The 17,972-nt window shown below is 49.7% G+C and overlaps 1 protein-coding gene across 4 annotated transcripts in view; it reads right to left on the bottom strand.

Annotated features, from left to right (window-relative positions):
• The window catches only part of Abr (ABR, RhoGEF and GTPase activating protein), a 210,493-nt gene that overhangs the window by 75,136 nt on the left and 117,385 nt on the right, over nt 1-17,972 (bottom strand). Inside the window, exon 1 of one of the 4 annotated variants that reach the window (XM_013347241.2) lies at nt 2,413-2,589. The exons of the other annotated variants lie outside the window; for them this stretch is intronic. Coding sequence (XP_013202695.1) covers nt 2,413-2,547 — 135 coding nt within the window. The 5' untranslated portion in view covers nt 2,548-2,589. Of the gene's footprint in view, nt 1-2,412; nt 2,590-17,972 lie in introns of those variants that run through there. 4 annotated transcript variants of the gene reach the window in all.

The raw sequence follows: 17,972 nt of genomic DNA, 5'->3' as shown, positions 1-17,972 counted from the left end.
GGAAGATGAAGCACCTCGGAAATTACAGCGAAAGCAGGATTGATTTATAGGGCTGGCATTTGGGCAAATGCACAGTAGCACAACTACTGTTTAAGGTAAGTACTCCTGAAGTAAAGTAATAGCAAAGAGCAAATTGCCTTGGATTCCTACCAGCTGCCACGGAGGAGCGGAGGAGCGAGCCAAGACCATCTGCAGCCAGGACGCTGGAGCATCACCTAGAAAGGCTCTTTGGTCCCTGCACACGTGCAAACATGTACTTGGTCCAGCCCTGACTCAATCAGAAGTGGTCTCTCTCCTCCTCTGAATCTGGGAGTCTTCTTGATTCGGCTTATGGTTCTGAAACTACTCATAACCCATACTGACTTGGAACTCACTAAGTAGTTCAGGCTGGCCTTGAACTCCTGGTGTTTCTCCTGCCTCAACCTCCTGAAGGCTAGTATTACAGGCAGTCACCACCACAGTTGGATGCTGGTATTCTCTGATCAGAACACTTCTCACGGCTTGAGTGCTTTCTTACTTCACTTTCCTATCTATCCCCTGTGAACGTGATCCTCGCCTCTGGGAGGAAGGACCATGCCTTGTCTCCTCCACGGTGCCAGGACAAGGGCTTAGGCTAGAACACAACCTGACAGCACGTGTTGAATGAAATGATGGGCTTGCTTTCCACTTCTCTGCAGCCCTGGGCTACGGCCAAGCCTGATGGAGGAAGCAGGTGTGAGAGAGGTATTACAGATGAGCAAGAAGCTCCCAGGCTGAAGCCACCTCCAGAAACACGGAAGCAGGGAAGAGAAGTGGGAGGGAAGGAAGGGCTCTATCCAGGCATTATGGGACCTGGAAGGAAGGATGCTTTCAGGCATTCTGTGTGTCCAGGACCCCTGTGGCAACCATGTGCCACCTATCAAGGTCAGGAACCTGGCATAGCTTTTGTGTGTCCCAACAAACCTCAGTCATTCCAACAATTCTCACTGGTCCCAGTCATACAGCCAGTACCACGCAGTGGTCAGCAGTGACGACCCAGAGAAAGGAAGCGCCTAGGAGGCAGCATGAGTGGTATTGAGACCTGTGCTGGGAGGGCCCAGGAGGTTCATCGGGAACCTTATTGACTGGAACTCCCGGCATGCTTCTTGGCTCATAGAGAGACTGGTGGGAAGACTGGAAAACCTAAGTACAGGGGTTTTGTGGGTCCAACGAGGGACACGACTTAATCCGGTGCTCTAAACTCGCGCCAGATTACCAAACAGAGATGAGGTGCCAGGATCCCATTGCAGCTCCCACCTAAGCCTGCACCACTGCTCCACCCCAACCCCGCCTACCTGCCACCTACCTAACCTGGGTCTACAGTCTATTCTTAGTCTCCATTAGTTCCTTCTTGGAGCCACACCAGAGTGTGGGCAGGGTGAGGCGGTGATCATCCTATGGTAAGGGAAGACTCAGGGCGTCTCAGACACCTAGTCCTGGTAATGCATTGAACACCACACCCTCCGGGGCCCATGTGGTTAGGTAGCTGGCTTTGCAGTGTGCATACTCCCTGCTACAGTCCTCACAGGCCCTCCCTCCAGACACAGAAGAGAGAAACGACCGGCTGTGGCTAAAGTTCTTAGAGGTAGGTGAGGGTGAGAAACCAATGTATTTCTCCAGATTCCCAGGGGAAGCTGTACCCCTGGGGAAAGGACAGACAAGGAAGAAGGCAAAACTATTGGCACAGCCCCTTCCCTCCTGATGTACCTCTCTAGGAGCTCTGCTGCAGGGTTACAACCCTAGAGGAAGTGGGCTGGTCCTGCCTCTGCCCACCTTGGGGAAACTGCTTACCTGCCTGACAGTTGTTCCCGCCCCTTCTCCAGCTGATTCAATTATTTTCCTTCAAGAAAGCCCAAGTGACCTCAGACTCTTGATCTTCCTAAATGACCACTTGCATTAGTCAAGACGCACCAAGTCGCCAGTTTCCTCCTTGGAAAAGGGGTAGCTCCCATGGCCACACTTTACAAATACCCTTATCCTCTGGTTGCCATGGAAACAATGAATTATTGCCCACCAGTTTCAAGTCAGTCAGCTCCTCTGGGGGCAATAGACTCACATCAGTGACAGGCCACCAGGTGACTCATGTCACAGCCAAAAAGATCCCCTAACACAGCTGACTGAGGGGAAAGCCAGCAGTCACTGCCCCTGAGGACAGCTGGTGCAGGGCAAGCAGGCACTCCACCTCTCCCTCAAGAACAGCTGCTCAAAGAGCATAGCCCTCAATCCTCTGGCAGGAACGTGCCAGCCCATCTCATGCTGAGTTGGGCTCTTCCACTCAGCCATGAGGCTTGTGCACACATCAGCCATTTCTCTCCAAACACGGTTTCAGCATCAGTCAAGAGCTGCCAGCCCTGCCCCCTCCCCACAAGCATCCAGGGCGTGTCACATTCCCACCTTCACAGCCACCAAGAAGGGGGACCCTGAGCCAGGGCTGGTCGGGGTTCCCAGTTCACACTCCTCCAGGAGAAACACATCTTCATCCTCCAGAACCTTGTCCAAAAAGCCTATTGCCTCCTCTTCCTCTTCCATGGCAGCCAGAGCTGCAGAGGGCAAACAGGAAGCAGGGTCCACGCAGCGGTGGCAGCGGCGGCGGCAGCAGCAGCAGCCGCGCGCGCCCCAGCAGGGAGGGAGGCAGGCAGGGGACGGGCGGGCGGGCGGGCGGGGAAGAGCTCAGGGCAGGCCTACACCAGCATGTTGGCCTCCGCGGAGTCGGTCCTGGCACCTGGCCACCGGCTCGCGATGAAAGGCTCCATTATGAACCTTTTCCTGCTGCCGCTTTCCAGCCGTCCTGCGCGCCGGGCCCGCCTCCCGCGCGTCCCCACCCTGCGAAAGGGGAAGCGGGGCCTCCGGGAAGCGGCTCGTAGACGAATGCAGGGCAGGGTCGATAGCCAGCACCCTCCGAGGTTCGTTCCTTCCTCGGTCGCCGCTCTGCTCGCCCCAGGCCCGCTGCCGGGTTCGTCCAGGCGCCCTGCCGCTGCGCTGCTGGCCACACAGAGCCCGCCCTTTCTGGACCCGGAGGCCCGATTGCTCCAAAAGCACAGGAAACGCACGTCTTGACTTGCGAGGTGGAGCTGCTCGTTCCTTCTGTGGTCACCGGGCGGGCGAGAGGCTGGCGGAGGCTTCTGGAGCGGAGGAGGAGGGAGGGAGGAGGCCGCAGACAGGCCGGGCGGGCGCAGGGGGAGGTCTGCTTCCCAGAGACAAGCTTTATTTACAACTTCTCGCTGGAGCCCTTGGGCAAGGGGGAGCAGCAGAGGCTTCCCCCAGAAGTCACCCTTCATCCACTCAGTCTAGGTTCCCATGGGATGTCACAAGCCAGAGCCCCCTTCGCACCCCGGCCTCAGGATCCAGCACCTTCGCAGAGGGGAGGCCCACTGCCGGTGAGAAACCGCAGTTGCCATTGCACCACGGTAGAGTAAACGAGGCTTTGTACTTGTACAGGAAGGCACTGGCCTGCTTTATGTCCAACCCGAGCATAGTGCCAGACAGGGTCCTAAGCACACGTCACTGGGCACCGGGGACCACCCGGGAGCCACATTAAGGTCAGGTGCTACTGGCAACGCCACTTTCCACTTTCTTGGAGTATTTCTGCGCCTCACAAGGGGAGGGCCAGCCCTACAAGGCCAGGATACACAATCTAGGACAGGTGCATTACCCACTCTCCCTGCTCCCAGACTGCTTCCCTCAGAGTCTTCCACAGTCCAAATTCATGTAGAGGGTGAGGCTCACATCCCAGGCTCACCCTGACCCTAAGGGACACACCCCCAGTGGGGGAGGAGTCTAGGGCTAGCAGCAGCAACTCTTTCACAACTCAACATCCAAGGCAGCTAACCGTGGGCACATCTTTAGCACTCATTCAAAGTTCAGGTAGGGCAAGCACCTAGCAGCAGAGGGCCTAAAGGAGCTGAAGAAACCATGGCAGCTCCAGCCAATTAGTGTTCCCCAAAAGCAACACAAGCTCAAGTTTGCAAAACCTGTAGTCTTTATGGTTTTAGTTTTGTTTTGAGGCAGGATCTCTGTACGTAGCCAAGCTAGACTTGTTTGTTCTTTTTGTTGTTTTTCTTTTTACTGTACAAGTATGATTGTTTTGCTGCCTGCCTGCCTCTCTCCCTCTCCTTACCCCCCACTGTGTGTGTGCATGGGGGGTGTAGGGAAGTGGATATGGGTGCCAATTGTGTGTCTCATGCTAGCAGTGGTCAAAAGGCACCAGATTCAGTTCAAATCCCCTGAACAGTAGTTACAGATGGGTGTGAGCCGCCATGTAGGTGCTAGGAACCAAACCCAGGTCTTCTGTAAGATTAGCACGTACCTGTAACCACTGAGCCATCTCTCCAGCTCCCTACAGTTGTTTTTTTAAAAATATTTATTTATTTATTATGTATACAATATTCTGACTGTGTGTATGCCTGCAGGCCAGAAGAGGGCACCAGACCTCATTACAGATGGTTGTGAACCACCATGTGGTTGCTGGGAATTGAACTCAGGACCTTTGGAAGAACAGGCAATGCTCTTACCTCTGAGCCATCTCTCCAGCCCCCTACAGTTGTTTTTGAGAGAGAATCTCTCAGTGTGGCTCTGGCCATCCTGGAACCTGCTATGTAGGTCAGACTGGCCTGAAACTCAGAGACCTGCCTGGCTCTGCTTCATCCTGTGTCACCACACACAAGGGAAAATATGAATGGTTAAATAAAATCTCCTAACTTTAAAATGAAAGCAAGTAATCTACATTTCTTATATTTTTGGTTGTGAGCCTAGCCTTTAACTGCTGAGCCATCCTCCAGACCTACATTAAAAAACAAAAAAACAAACAAACAAAAAAAAGCCGGGCGATGGTGGCACACGCCTTTAATCCCAGCACTCGGGAGGCAGAAGCAGGCAGGAGTTCAAGACCAGACCAGCCTGGTCTACAGAGCTAGTTCCAGGACAGGCTCCAAAGCCACAGAGAAACCCTGTCTCGAAAAACCAAAAAAACAAAAAACAAAACAAAACAAAACAAAAAAAGCAAAAGCACAGCACACTAAACCACATCTTTGCTCTGAGCTAGGCTTAAGGATGGCCACACTGTCTTCATTCTTGCAATTGGTTGCCAGCTGTGATTATGTGGGAGGAGTTTCCCCTAAGGGTCTCTCTGTCCCATCTCCTCTTAGAAGATTTGGCAGCTTGGAATAAAATTCGGCTTCATATACCAATCTACCAATACTTTATCTTTGTAAACCTGTGTGACAGGTACCACCAACCAGGTGGTACGGTTTCTGAACTGTCCATCAAAATCTCATGTGCCGTTTATGACCAGCCTTTCATACACAACATATTCACTCATCAGTGTCAACCATATGGCCACAGGGCAGAGTCAAACTGTTGAGGCCATTTCCAAAGGAAGGCAAACCGTCCCTGTTGGGACCAACCATGCCAACTCCTCTCAACTCCACTGGGCACCTTGGCTGAGGAGGGAGGGGAAATGAAAGGGAATAAGTATAGTTTCTTATCCTACTCTTTAAAAAAAATTTCTGGAACTCTGAAATCCGGAGGAGGCTCTTGTCATTCTGTCAATAATAGAAAATGTGTCCTCACCAGATACAGGCTCCATCCTGCCACCAAAGCTGAAACAGTCTGAGAAAGGTATGATGAGCTCTCTGGGGCCCGGGCCAGTCCAGGTCTGTCCCACCAGTGCCTTGCAAAGGCATCTCCTACCCATCATCCACTGCTTTCTCTCTTGGTCCAGTTTTGCTCTGACTGGGTTATAAATAGCCAGATATCTGAAGGGCCCTCTCAAGCCACAATCCCTCATTTGGTTTGGGAACAGCCAGGCTGGGCATTCCCTAGGGCACAAAAGTGCCAGCTCAGGGCCCGGAGTTACAGGTTCTTCTGCCTTCTATCCTGGGGGTTCTACATGCACAGCGTGCAGTGCCCAAACTGGTCAGAGCAGCGGGCAGTACAGGACGATATCCAATCCAAGAGAACCTGAGCTACCTTGAAGCAGCCTAATTTTAGAGTACCTTAACTTCTCCATAGCCCTACTCACAGTAGACTCAGCACCCACTTCTTCCCTAAACCCTTGAGCCTCACAGAAGCTGCTGTCCCCAAACATCCAAGGCTTAAACTACCCCACCCACTCCAACTTGTTGGAAATTCCAGTGAGTAACAAAAAATGTCCCCTTCAGTGGACACAGAGGCTCCATTCGCAGGCCCTCAGTCCTCCCTCTGGAGGGGAAGTGACTCACAAATCCCCAGGGTGTTCCCTCCCTTTCCCTCTCAAATGTTCAAGAAGGCCCCAGACCTATGTTTCCTTCCTACTTTGACTGCTAAGCCTGGTTCCAGACTCTTCTCTCTAGAGAAAAGCCAATATGACCCCTACCCTCTGATTTTCTCTAAGTCCTCGGGCTTCTGGGGCCACATAGTGGGTTTAGGCCAATCTTTCCTCCTGCCTTCTGTACATATGACGTCATGGCTCAAGGTCCTATCCCACAGCCCTGTGCTCACAGCCTTGGGAGAACTGATCCCATCTCACTATTCTACCAATGTCACCCTCTGCCCCTCTAGGCCTGAGACCTGCATAGGCAGCTGTATCTCCTCACCTAGAAGTCAGAACAGCAACCCCTCAGCTCCTCAAATCCAGACCAGTAAGTCTCTCCTCTTCCCCATCCCAGCTTCCTCTTCTGGACTTGCCACTTCCATCAGTGGGCTGTCATCTTATGGTTCCTTGTGCCTGTGGCCCCACACATCCCTTTTACTAAATTCTTTGGTTCTTCCATTTTTCCCTCTTCCAAACCACAACCCAGCTAGGCTTTGCAACACCTTATACCTATACAGCCCTAATAACATTGCACTGAGACTCTTCATTCTCTTGTCTGCTCACTGGTCCATGTGCATTGGTACCCTGCACATTGGCCTGGCATGTGTGACCAAACCCCTACCACTGGTATACTCTCAAAGAACTGAGGTGAGGGACGTATGAAAAACAGGATGGAGTGAACAAAGGCATCCATACTGAGGAAAAACTTCACTGGAGAGTGTCTGCTAATTAAGTCTGTAAGGGGGTGAGAGGAAGGAGAAGGCCATGTGTGGGGAGCTGAAGACTGCAGGCTTTGAGAAGGGAACCTGGTGGGCTTCTGAATAGCACCTGGAAACAGGGACGTCTTTCCAGGCAAAGGGAGGAAAGCCCACATTAAAGAGTTTCTTCCTTTCTTTCCTTTCTGGTGCTGAAGCTGGAACTCAGAGCCTTGTTTAAGCTACATCACACTCCAGCGCTAGGGATGGTTTCTTAAGGAGCTTCAGAAGAAGTTAGGGACGGAAGAGAAAATAAGCAGGAGGTTAAGTACACAGTGGGTTGTCTCTGTCTCTCTGTCTCCATCTCTGTCTCTCACACACACAGAGACACACACAGACAGACAGACACACACACGGAGGGCTTTCCTTACACTTACATCTCCACCTGCACTCCCTTACCAACTCAATTATCCAGCACTTATTAACTGCCTACTGTATACCAGGCATTGTGCTCACATTCAGAATGTAGTTGCAAACAGAGAGCCGTGCCCTTTGTGACCAAGTGATTGACTCCTAAGGCTGTGCCCAAAGGAAAGGCAGGACTGGGGAGGGGCACATTTTAGTTATGCTGTTGTGGTACAACTCCAGAAAGGGTAACATGGAAATGGCTATTGTGATTTTAAATGTTCACACCCTCTGACTCAGCAATCCCACTCTAGGGAATTGCCTGAAAAAAGCCCTGCTGGAAGGGCACAAAGGTGTGTGTATAAAATGTTGGCTGACGTGAAAAAGCAGCAAAGGCTGCCACAAGTCCAAATGCCTGAGAGTGGAGCCGAATCTGCTGTGATGGCTCTCAGGCAAAGGCAGGAAGAGTTCGAGTCCTAGGCCTGTCTGAACATACAGTGGTCTACACGCACACGTGCACACCCCCCCCCACACCAATCTCAAACAACACAAAACAGTGGCTTGATTAGGACTAGAACTGTAACTCAGTGGCAGAGTATTTGCCCAACTGTGCAAGACCCAGGTTCAATCCCAAGGACTGTCCCTCTTCCGTACCTCACCTTTAAAAAAGAAAAGCAGAGAGAGGGAAAGGGGAGCTGGTTAAATGGATTTTGGTATAGCCATAGAATGAAATACCACACAGGCACAAAAGTAAAATAACAAGATACCTACCAATAGTATGATCTCATTTTAATACATAGTCTACATATGGAAAAAATGAGAAATAAATAAACCCAGTAGCTCTCTGTAGGATGTGAGCTTTTACATACTAGATAATGTATTTCTGATCAGTGAGAATTTTGAGTATGTAATCACAGAAAATAAAGTTATAAAAAGAAACGTGGGGGCTGGGGTGTAGCTCAGTCACAGAGCGAGTACTTGGCATTCTCAAGGCTGTATAACTGTTCCCCCTCCCACACATACGCACAGTGCTATGGCGGGAATTTAGAATGAGGGCACAAGCAGGTGCAACTGATGTAATAAGTGAGAAGCCATGGGAGACTCCCTGGAGGTGGTGACACGAGAACCCAGCCCTAGCTGGGCATGGCGATACGTGCTTGAAATTCTAGCACTTGGAGGCTAAGACGAGGGTTACAAGTTCAAAACCAAACTGGGCTACATAGGGAGACTCTGTCTCAAAGAAACAAGGGCAAGGGACGTAGCTTGGTAGTAGAATGCTTCTTTCACATTAAGTCCTTGCCTTCAAGCCCCAGAACACAATAAAGTAAAGTAACAATGAAGGAATGAGCAGACCACACTGATGGAGACTGGGAGACAGTCAGGGAAGTCTTGTGGAGTTATATTCCAAGTTGGAGGTTGGTAGTGAAGCTTCAGAGGCCAGCAAAGAATCAAGTGATCGAGTCTGACAGGGTGAGAGGCTCTGGATTTCACCATTATAGCCGCAGGGGAGGTGGGGAAGGATTCCAGGCAAGTCACATGACCATTCTCTGGTGTACCCCTCATCTGACAACACGTCACTCATTCTCAAACACTGCTCACTCTGTGCTCAACAGGAAGCCACTAAGTCAGACCAAATAAGGGCAGCTGACTCAATCCATCACACTGGTGACAAGGGCCAGGCACATTCCCATCTCCAGGATTTGCCAAACACAGTTTCCTTGGTGTGAAGATGTTCACCCAACTCTTCCGGCAGAAGCTCAAGCCCCACTACGAGGCTGGGGAGCCTGGCAGGCCCCTGGAGTAGTGCCAAGGCAGGTGGAGTCAAGAACCAGACTCTCACCCTCCATACCCTTGCTCCTCCCTCTTTCCATCATAGCAGACATGAATCTGGCATGGTGGCTCATGGCTGTCAAGTTCTAGGGAGAAAGAGACAGAAGAACTGCCATAGGTTCAAGGCTAGCCTGGGCTACAGTGTGACACTGTCTCAAAACAAAACTCACATAGAATTTAATAGCATAAAGCTATTGGGTATAAGTCAATGCTGTTTATATGGTAAAACTAACAAAATCAGGGACTGGAGAGAAGGCTCAATGGTTAAGAGTGCTAACTGCTCTTCTAGAGGATCTGGACTCAGTTCCAGCACCCACATGGTAGCTCACAACTGACTATAACCCCAGTCCTAGGGGATCCAAGACCCACTTTTGGCCTCTATGGGCTCCTACACACTTGTGAAGCACATAATTTCATGAAAGCATGTGCATGTGCGCGCGCACACACACACACACACACACACACACACACACACACACAAATGCCAAATAAATTGCTTTATAAAATGTAACAAAAGCACTCAGGATTCAGGAGATGGCTCAGAGAATTCAGTGCATGGAACATGATCCTGATCATCTGAGTATGGATCCCCAGAGCCTGCCTAATAGTCCACAGCACTAATGCAGCTATCTGTAATCCCAGCATGTTTCTACAGGGAGATGGGAGGCTGAGATGAAGTCTCCAGAAGCTTGCAGTTCAGCTAGCTTGTCATACACAGCAGAAAACAGTAAAAGAACAGGACAGAAGACAAAGACCAACATCCAAAGTTGTCCTCTGACCACATGCATGGTGGCAGCACACACACACGAGAGGGAGAGAGACAGACAGAGAGAGAAAGACACACAGAGAGACAGAAACACACACAGAGAATACATTCCATTGGATTCTGGATTTGAATTCTAGTTTTTGCCTCTTGCCAGCTCTGTAACACTGGGCAAAGCATTTAAACATGCCCTGTTTTCCTCATCTATAAAACGGGAATAGCCTTGCTGTGCAAAGGTAGTGTGTCTGACTTCATAAAATGGGGATTGTTACTTCATCTCTAGGCTGCCAGAAGGCCTGGTGCACACAGGGCAGCTAAATGACCTGCGCTAAGTGTTTAGCAAGCACCAGCTCTTCTCCCCTTCTTCCTTCAGCAGATGTGTGTGGAGGGAAGACCCACCAGAGTCACCTCCAGCCTCTTCCAGCGGACCCAGTAACTCACTCACACCAGACCACTGTGTTTCTCAAACCTCGAAGGCCTTTTCCACACTCAATGGTTATGCAGCTCCCTTACCTCTACCTCTTCCATGACCCATTCCCTAAGAACCCACTCAAGGTCACAAGACTTTCTTTTGAGGACATTGTACAGCTCTTTTTGTTGTTGTTGTTATTGTCTTTCAAGACAGGGTTTTTCTTTGTAGCCTTGGCTGTCTTGGAACTCACTCTGTAGACCAGGCTGGTTTTGAACTCCCAGAGCTCCGCCTGCCTCTGCCTTCCAAGGCCAGGATTAAAGGCGTGCACCACCACCACCGAGCTTGTGGATACTGTGCATCTCTTAAAGATGCTGCCTGGACGGCCTTAGTATAGGGGGCTCTGGGACTTGGGATGTGGCTTGGTGACACAGTACCTGCTTAGGATATACATAGCCCTGGGTCTCCCAAGAATCAGATAAAAAGAGGGCTCAGCTTAAGAACTCAGTCAATGGCCAGGCGGTGGTGGCGCACGTCTGTAATCCCAGCACTCGGGAGGCAGAGGCAGGCGGATCTCTGTGAGTTTGAGACCAGCCTGGCCTACAAGAGCTAGTTCCAGGACAGGCTCCAAAACCACAGAGAAACCCTGTCTCGAAAAAACTAAAAAAAAAAAAAAAAAAGAACTCAGTCAATGAAGTGGTATCCTAGCACAAAAGGCAACCCAGAAAATAACTACCAGGGGAGGAATCTGTTCCAACAGGAGCCTCTTCTGGGATCCTTCCAAGAACAGGAAGCTCATTACCTGTACAAATGCTAGATAGCTGTTTCATTCCTTCTTTTTTTTTTAAAGATTTATTTATTTATTAAAAAATATATTATGTATACACAGCATTCTGCCTCCATGTATGCCCGCATGCCAGAGGAGGGCGCCAGACCTAACTCCAGATGATTGTCAGCCACCATGTGGATGCTGGGAATTGAACTCAGGACCTCCAGAAGAGCAACTAGTGCTCTTAACCACTGAGCCATCTCTCCAGCCCCTAGATGGCTGTTTCTTATCCTTCTCATCTCCTCCCACCACCACCCCCAGACAGGGTCTTAATAAGAAGCCCAGCCCAGCTTGGAACTTACAACCCCCCTGCCTCAACCTCCTAAATGCTAAGATTACAGGCATGTACTGCCATAACTGGCTTGCTAGACAGTTAACAGCTGAACTCAAATGTTTGTTGTTTGTTTTGTTGTTGGAGACAGGGTTTCTCTGTGTAGTACTGGCCATCCTAGAACTAGCTCTGTAGATCAGGTTGGCCTTGAACTCACAGAGATCCACCTGCCTCTGCCTCTCAAGTGCTAGGATTAAAGGCCCATGCCACCAACCAACTCAAATCTTACCTCACAGTAACTGCTCTCTGCTCTCTTTCCGTCCTCTAAAGTAACATTTAGTGTCAGGGAAGAAGTCTCAGGCTGTAGTCACTTGGGACGAAGGAGCTGCCACTGAGAGTTTGTGCATACAGTGTCAGTATGTGTGCTTAGACAGGGGAAGGCTTCAGAACGCCCATGTGTCTCTGGCATTGGGGTCCTTTACCTGGCCCTACTCATTTCAATGACACACATTCACTTAGGACTTCATTTGCTCCCCACATTTCTAGGAAATGTTTTAAACCATCTACATCTATTTCCTCTGTATATAATAAACAAGCTGAGTTCCCAGGTTAAACAGCCTCCTGTGCTCATGACAGAGTCCCCTGAGGTTTGGGCGGCAGAGAAGCAGCCAAAGAAGCCATGATGCAGATCTAAGGCTGCCGTGTGCAGGCCACTAACCTGTGAGGACCCAGAGTAGATGCTTCCAGCCTGCTCAATAAACATGGTCACCCACAGTGTCCTGGCTGTGTATGAATTTCATTCCTAGCACCCATGTAAAAAGCTGGATGTGGTGACACATGCCTGTCATCCAAGAACTGGGTGAGCAGAGGTGAAAGATTCCTAGAGTTCACTGAGCTGCCAATCTAGCTAAGTCAGAAAGCACTTGGTGGAGTATGGCTGTGGGAAACAGAGAGACAAAGATAGAAAAAGAGATGCTGGGTCTCAAAAACTAAAACAGAAAACAGTCAAGGAAGACATCAAGCTTTAACTCGACACGCATGTGCACACACATACAAAGGAACATGTATGTGCACACACATACAAAGGAACATGCATGTACAGATGATGTGGGATTCCCCTCTGTATGCTGTAGATACCATTGGTGAATAAAGAAACTGCCTTGGCCCGCTGATAGGACAGAACTTAGGTAGGCAGGGAAAACCAAACTGAATGTTGTGAGAAGGAAGGCGGAATTGAGGAGAAGCCATGGAGCCGCAGCCAGAGACAGACATGCTGAAACCTTGCCAGTAGGCCACGAGCCTCATGGTAAAATATAAAAGACTGGAAATGGGGGGCTGGAGAGATGGCTCAGTGGTTAAGAGCATTGCCTGCTCTTCCAAAGGTCCTGAGTTCAATTCCCAGCAACCACATGGTGGCTCACAACCATCTGTAATAAGTTCTGGTGCCCTCTTCTGGCCTTCGGCATACACAGACAGACTATTGTATACATAATAAATAATAAATAAATATTTAAAAAAAAAAGACTGGAAATGGGTTAATACTAGACGTAAGAGCTAACTAGCAATACTCTTAAGTGATTGGCCAAGCAGTGATTTAAATAATATAGTTTCTGCAAGATTATTTCAGGAGTCTGGGCGGCCAGGAAAACAAACAAGCAGCCTTCACTACAACATACACAAAGAAAAGAAGCAGCCTTACTTAATGCATTATTAGTACAACTGTGAAGAAGTTTCTCAGTGCGTACAGCTACATGAACAGCTATGAACGTCAGGGAGCTAAGTGAAACAACTGTATTCTCTACTATGCCACTCCACCATTTCAAACATCTCATCCCAAATAAATGATTTTCTAAAGCCCTTTGTGGGGGGAAAAAGACATCCAGTTTTCATTTTAATGGAGTAATATGTTTTGCTTTACTCAAACACCAGGTCTGTCAGTGGCACAGGTCTGTAATCTCAGCAGTCCAGAGGCAGAAGCCCAAGATAAAGTAGTATTTACATCCCACAGGGATTCAAGTTCAACTAATCTCCAGAGCAGTCCACTGATGGCATGGCAGTTTACCTTGTCACACTGTTACCTGGTTCCTGCAGAAACCCCTCCAAATGGGATTGTTTATCCCCCATTTACAGTAGAGGGGAGTGATGCTGGCTGAACTGGCCAATGTCACATGGCACGGGGTAAAACTTAAACAAACACGGTCGCTCACGCTTGCAATCCCGGCACACAAGAGGCCCAGGCAGGATGACTGCAAACTCAAGGCCAGCCTGGTTTCATAATGAGAACTGCCTCAGAAGAGGCAAAATGGGTACTAAAGGCTCCTGTCTGGGGAGGAGCAGAGGACTGTGCTTACAGGTACCCTGCTATATACTACATTCCACAGCATCAGTGCACCCTCGGTAAGGCCCACCCTAAAGGCAGAGCAAGACTGGAGCTGCCCATAAAGTACTATGGTTGCTAAGTGTGTGTAGCCTTCCTCCACGTCTTCCTGCCATGCAGGCAGCGGGTGAGGGCTGCATGGACCACCTACCACACTGGCACGGCATCCTCTCTGGGAAGGGAAGAAAACAGTGCTGGCCTTGCTAGCGCCCACCGGTGGAGAAACTCAGTAACAACAACAGAAAATAGCACAGTAGAGAGCAGTCTGCAGGGTTCTTCGGGACCCTTCTGAGCCCCTGGGAGAACACAGAGACAAGCAGAGCTTCTGACCCCAGCGGTTCACCTCTGTGCCATCCATAAGGACATTTGAAAAAAAAAAAAAGACCCTGTCTCCCTATTTGGTCTAGGCTAGCCTAGAACTCACAATGAGTCCAAGCTGGCCTCAAACTCAAATATCTTTCTGCTTCAGTTTCCTAAGTACTAGCTAGAGAAATGGGCTATCACACCCAACTTGAGGACACTAGTGGTAACAGCTATGCTTGTTTCGTGGGCAATTAACACCCATTGAAATCATTATTTTCATCAGTCGCCTCTTTTCTCCCTCCTGCCTTCCTTCCAATTTCAGGATATCTAGGGCAGAGAACTGTTCTGGCTGGGCCCACCCTCCTACCCACAGTACCCTGGGCACCTGTCAACTAGCATACCTTTACCAAATAAATATGACTTTGGGAGTAGCCTTGTTTGCAGGTAAGAAACACATTCACGAACCGTGGTCCCAGCAGGTTAGTGGGAGAAGAGAGACAAGGGAAAGGTAGCCAGGCCAGTCGGGTGCAGCCCATCAGGGAAGACACCAAGGAAGCTACTATGGGGTGTGAAAGGGGGTGCAAGGCCTGGAGAGGGTAAGAAGAGTTCACTAGAGAGTGGACAGTATCCTAAGTAAGGTACTGCATTTGCCTCCTGCCCAGTGTGGACAAGGCACAAAGCACCTGAGCCCTAGGTTTTTTTCATGTATGTAAGAAAAGCTCTACTAGCAGCTGGAAGTGATGGCAACAAAGCTCAGCAGAATGCAGAGGAGGGGATGGTTAGTATGCTCTCTACAGCAGAGATGGGGAGAAGATGCACTGGGCTGCTGAGTCTCTACCAGGGCACCCACCACCCCCAGATTAGAACACAGAACAATGTGCAGGCCCTGGAGCCGCAATCTCTCCACATGTCTGTTCACTTAGGGATGACCCTCTCAGCTCCAACCTGAGATAGAAGGGAGAGCAGACAGCGATTCTGCCTAGCTCTGTTCCCCACTCTTCCTACCCCCACCCCAGGTTCCAGAACTACACAATTCAATCCCAAATACCAATCAGGAACCCAGAGGAGCCTGTGAGTTTACATGGGGATCTAAGGGGTGCACAAAGGCATGACCAAGAATGGTGCTCCTTATCTACAATGGCAGACTCAAGCCCCAAGAACTGGGGGCCAGCGGGGCTGTCAGAGCTTCACCCAGGAGAGACTGAGAGGGGTCTGGCAGCACCAACCAGGCTTAAGCTTCACGAGACCCCAAATTGAAATGTGTCCTGGTCCCACGGGATACACCAGTCTCTGGCAAATTATGTCAACTCCGTAAGCTTCAGTTTCCCCAACGGTAAAATGACAGCAGGGCACATACCATGCAGAGACATCATGGACTGCCCCGATAGGGAGTGCCATTATTAGGAGGTGTGGCTTGTTGGAAGAGGAAATGTGTCACTGGGGGGGGGGGGGCTTTAAGGTCTCAGATGCTCATGCAACATACACTCTTCCCGCTGCCTGCCAGTCCACATAGAGAACTCTCAGCCCTATTCAGTACTATGTCTGCCTGCAAGCTGCCATGTTTCCTGTCATGGCAATTACAGACTGAACCTCTGAAACTGTAAGCCAGTCCCAATTAGAGTTACCATGGCCACGGTGTCTCTTCACAGCAATAGACACCCTAAGACAATGACAGTCACTTCTTCACTTCACCTCCACTTTCACCTCTGGATCCTAGTGCCAGCTGAGGTCTGCACCCATAGACATTACAAACTGGTTTTTGTGGGTTTTTTTTGTTTTTGTTGTTGTTTTTTTCGAGCCTTTCCTGGAACTAGCTCTTGTAGATCTGCCTGCCTCTGCCTCTCGAGTGCTGGGATTAAAGGTGTGCACCACCAATGCCTGGCTCAGATATTACAAAGTACATGGTATTCTGGCCCTTAATGTCATCTCATGGAAGACTTGTGGTAGCTGTATCAGGTCACATAGGAGGAAATCCTCCGAATCTTCCATTTACTGATGGACAAATGATCTCAGAGAGGGTGACATCTCTTGGGTGACACATCTTCAAAGTAGCAGAAGACAGACAAAACCCAGATGTCTTCTGTCTTGGGGTCCCTTTTGCTGCACCATCCAGAGAGACGACAGGAATTGAGGTCTATAGGAATGAGGTTTTCTATAAGACTGTGGTTCTGAAACAGGAAGTTGCAGCTGAGTGGGAGTATCCTCACCCTATCTCCCAAGGGAAACTACACTCTCTCAGTTGAATCGAGCCTCCAGCAATTGATAACCCCTGACCCTGTGCCAGGGTACCCTGCCCAGCCTAGGTTTGGGAAAGGCCTGTTTGGGTTCACCTGTCACCCCTGGGGCACAAACCAAGATGAAAATTTCACAGCAAATCTATACTGGGGAGTGAGGAGATCATGTCTTGGCTGAGGCTATCACACTTGGGAGAACAGACCCAGAAAGGAGGTGGCCTGCAAAGGCAGATCAATTTCCCAACAGGTTATTTACCAGAGTCCTTGCACTGCTGCTGGTTCCAGCCCTCTAAAAACCAATGACAAAAGTCTTGTGGGTTTATTTTGAGACAGGGGCTCACTATATAGCCCAGTCTGGCCTAGATGCCACAATTCTTCTGTACCTTCTGAGTGCTGGAACCGAATGTAGTCACTACAAACAAGGCTCCGTGTGAGCAAACCCCCAGCCACTCCTCACACTTGCCTTCAGAGGAGCCCGTGCTGTTCAGACCTGGGGACATGAGGCTCCATGGAATTATGACCCTTGTTCAGTGTCCTACAGCCAGAAAGCAGATTTCATCTGTGCAAAGATTATATTATTTCCAGACTCTAGGTCACTGACCCAAGGTACTGATAGTTCACTCTGTGTGTTAATTTTAGGGTATCTAAACATTATCCCGGGTGTCTGTGGGGTGGTTCACAATGAGATGAACATCTCAATCTACAGACTGAGCAAAGCAGATGCTCTCTCTCCCCAAGGTGAGCCTGCTTTGCCTCATCCAGTCAAAAAGGCCAAGAAAGAGGGGCTCCACTCAGCCAGCATGTGTGAGTCAGGGCCCAGGCCCAGGCAGCATTATGAGTACCAGGCCAGCTAAGGACTACAAAGTAAATTTCAGGACAGCCTTGGAAATATAGAGACCCTGTCTCAGAAAGACAGAGGCTCCACCCGCATGGCTGCTAGCGCTGGTCTTTTCTAGCCTTTGGACTCAGACTGAACACTGGGAGTTCTTGAGTTTAAGTCTACTGGTTTTTCACCTAGAGTCTTTTACCTTTGATCACCTGATTCTTGGGCCTTTGAACTGGAACTAAAACTATACATTGGCTCTCCTGAAACTCCAGTATCCACTGCAGAGTGTAGGACTTCTTAGCCTCCATACCCACAAGTCAGTTCCTTCTATCAAATCTCTCTCTATACACACACACACACACACACACACACACACACACACAAACACACACACACACACACACACACACCACCCATTTGGGTTATGACCTCACAGGTACAGCTTGGCTGTATGTTTGGGTGTGGAAAGCTCAGCTGCCAGGCTATGCCAAAGGCTAGATATCTGAATATCTAGAACAATTGTCTGATTTGGTCCAAAAGTCCCCTCTGTTTCCAAGTTCCTAACAGGAAGCCTGGCAGGGGAGGAGACTGCCTGGCCAAGTGAGCACAGCCAAGTAGCAGGAACATAAAACACACACACACACACACACACACACACACACACACACACACACAGAGAGAGAGAGAGAGAGAGAGAGAGAGAGAGAGAGAGAGAGAGAGAGA

The sequence above is a fragment of the Microtus ochrogaster genome, chromosome 7 (genome assembly GCF_000317375.1).
Source record: "Microtus ochrogaster isolate Prairie Vole_2 chromosome 7, MicOch1.0, whole genome shotgun sequence".
NCBI classification, from domain to species: domain Eukaryota; kingdom Metazoa; phylum Chordata; class Mammalia; order Rodentia; family Cricetidae; genus Microtus; species Microtus ochrogaster.
This window is presented reverse-complemented; position numbering and strand designations above follow the sequence as displayed.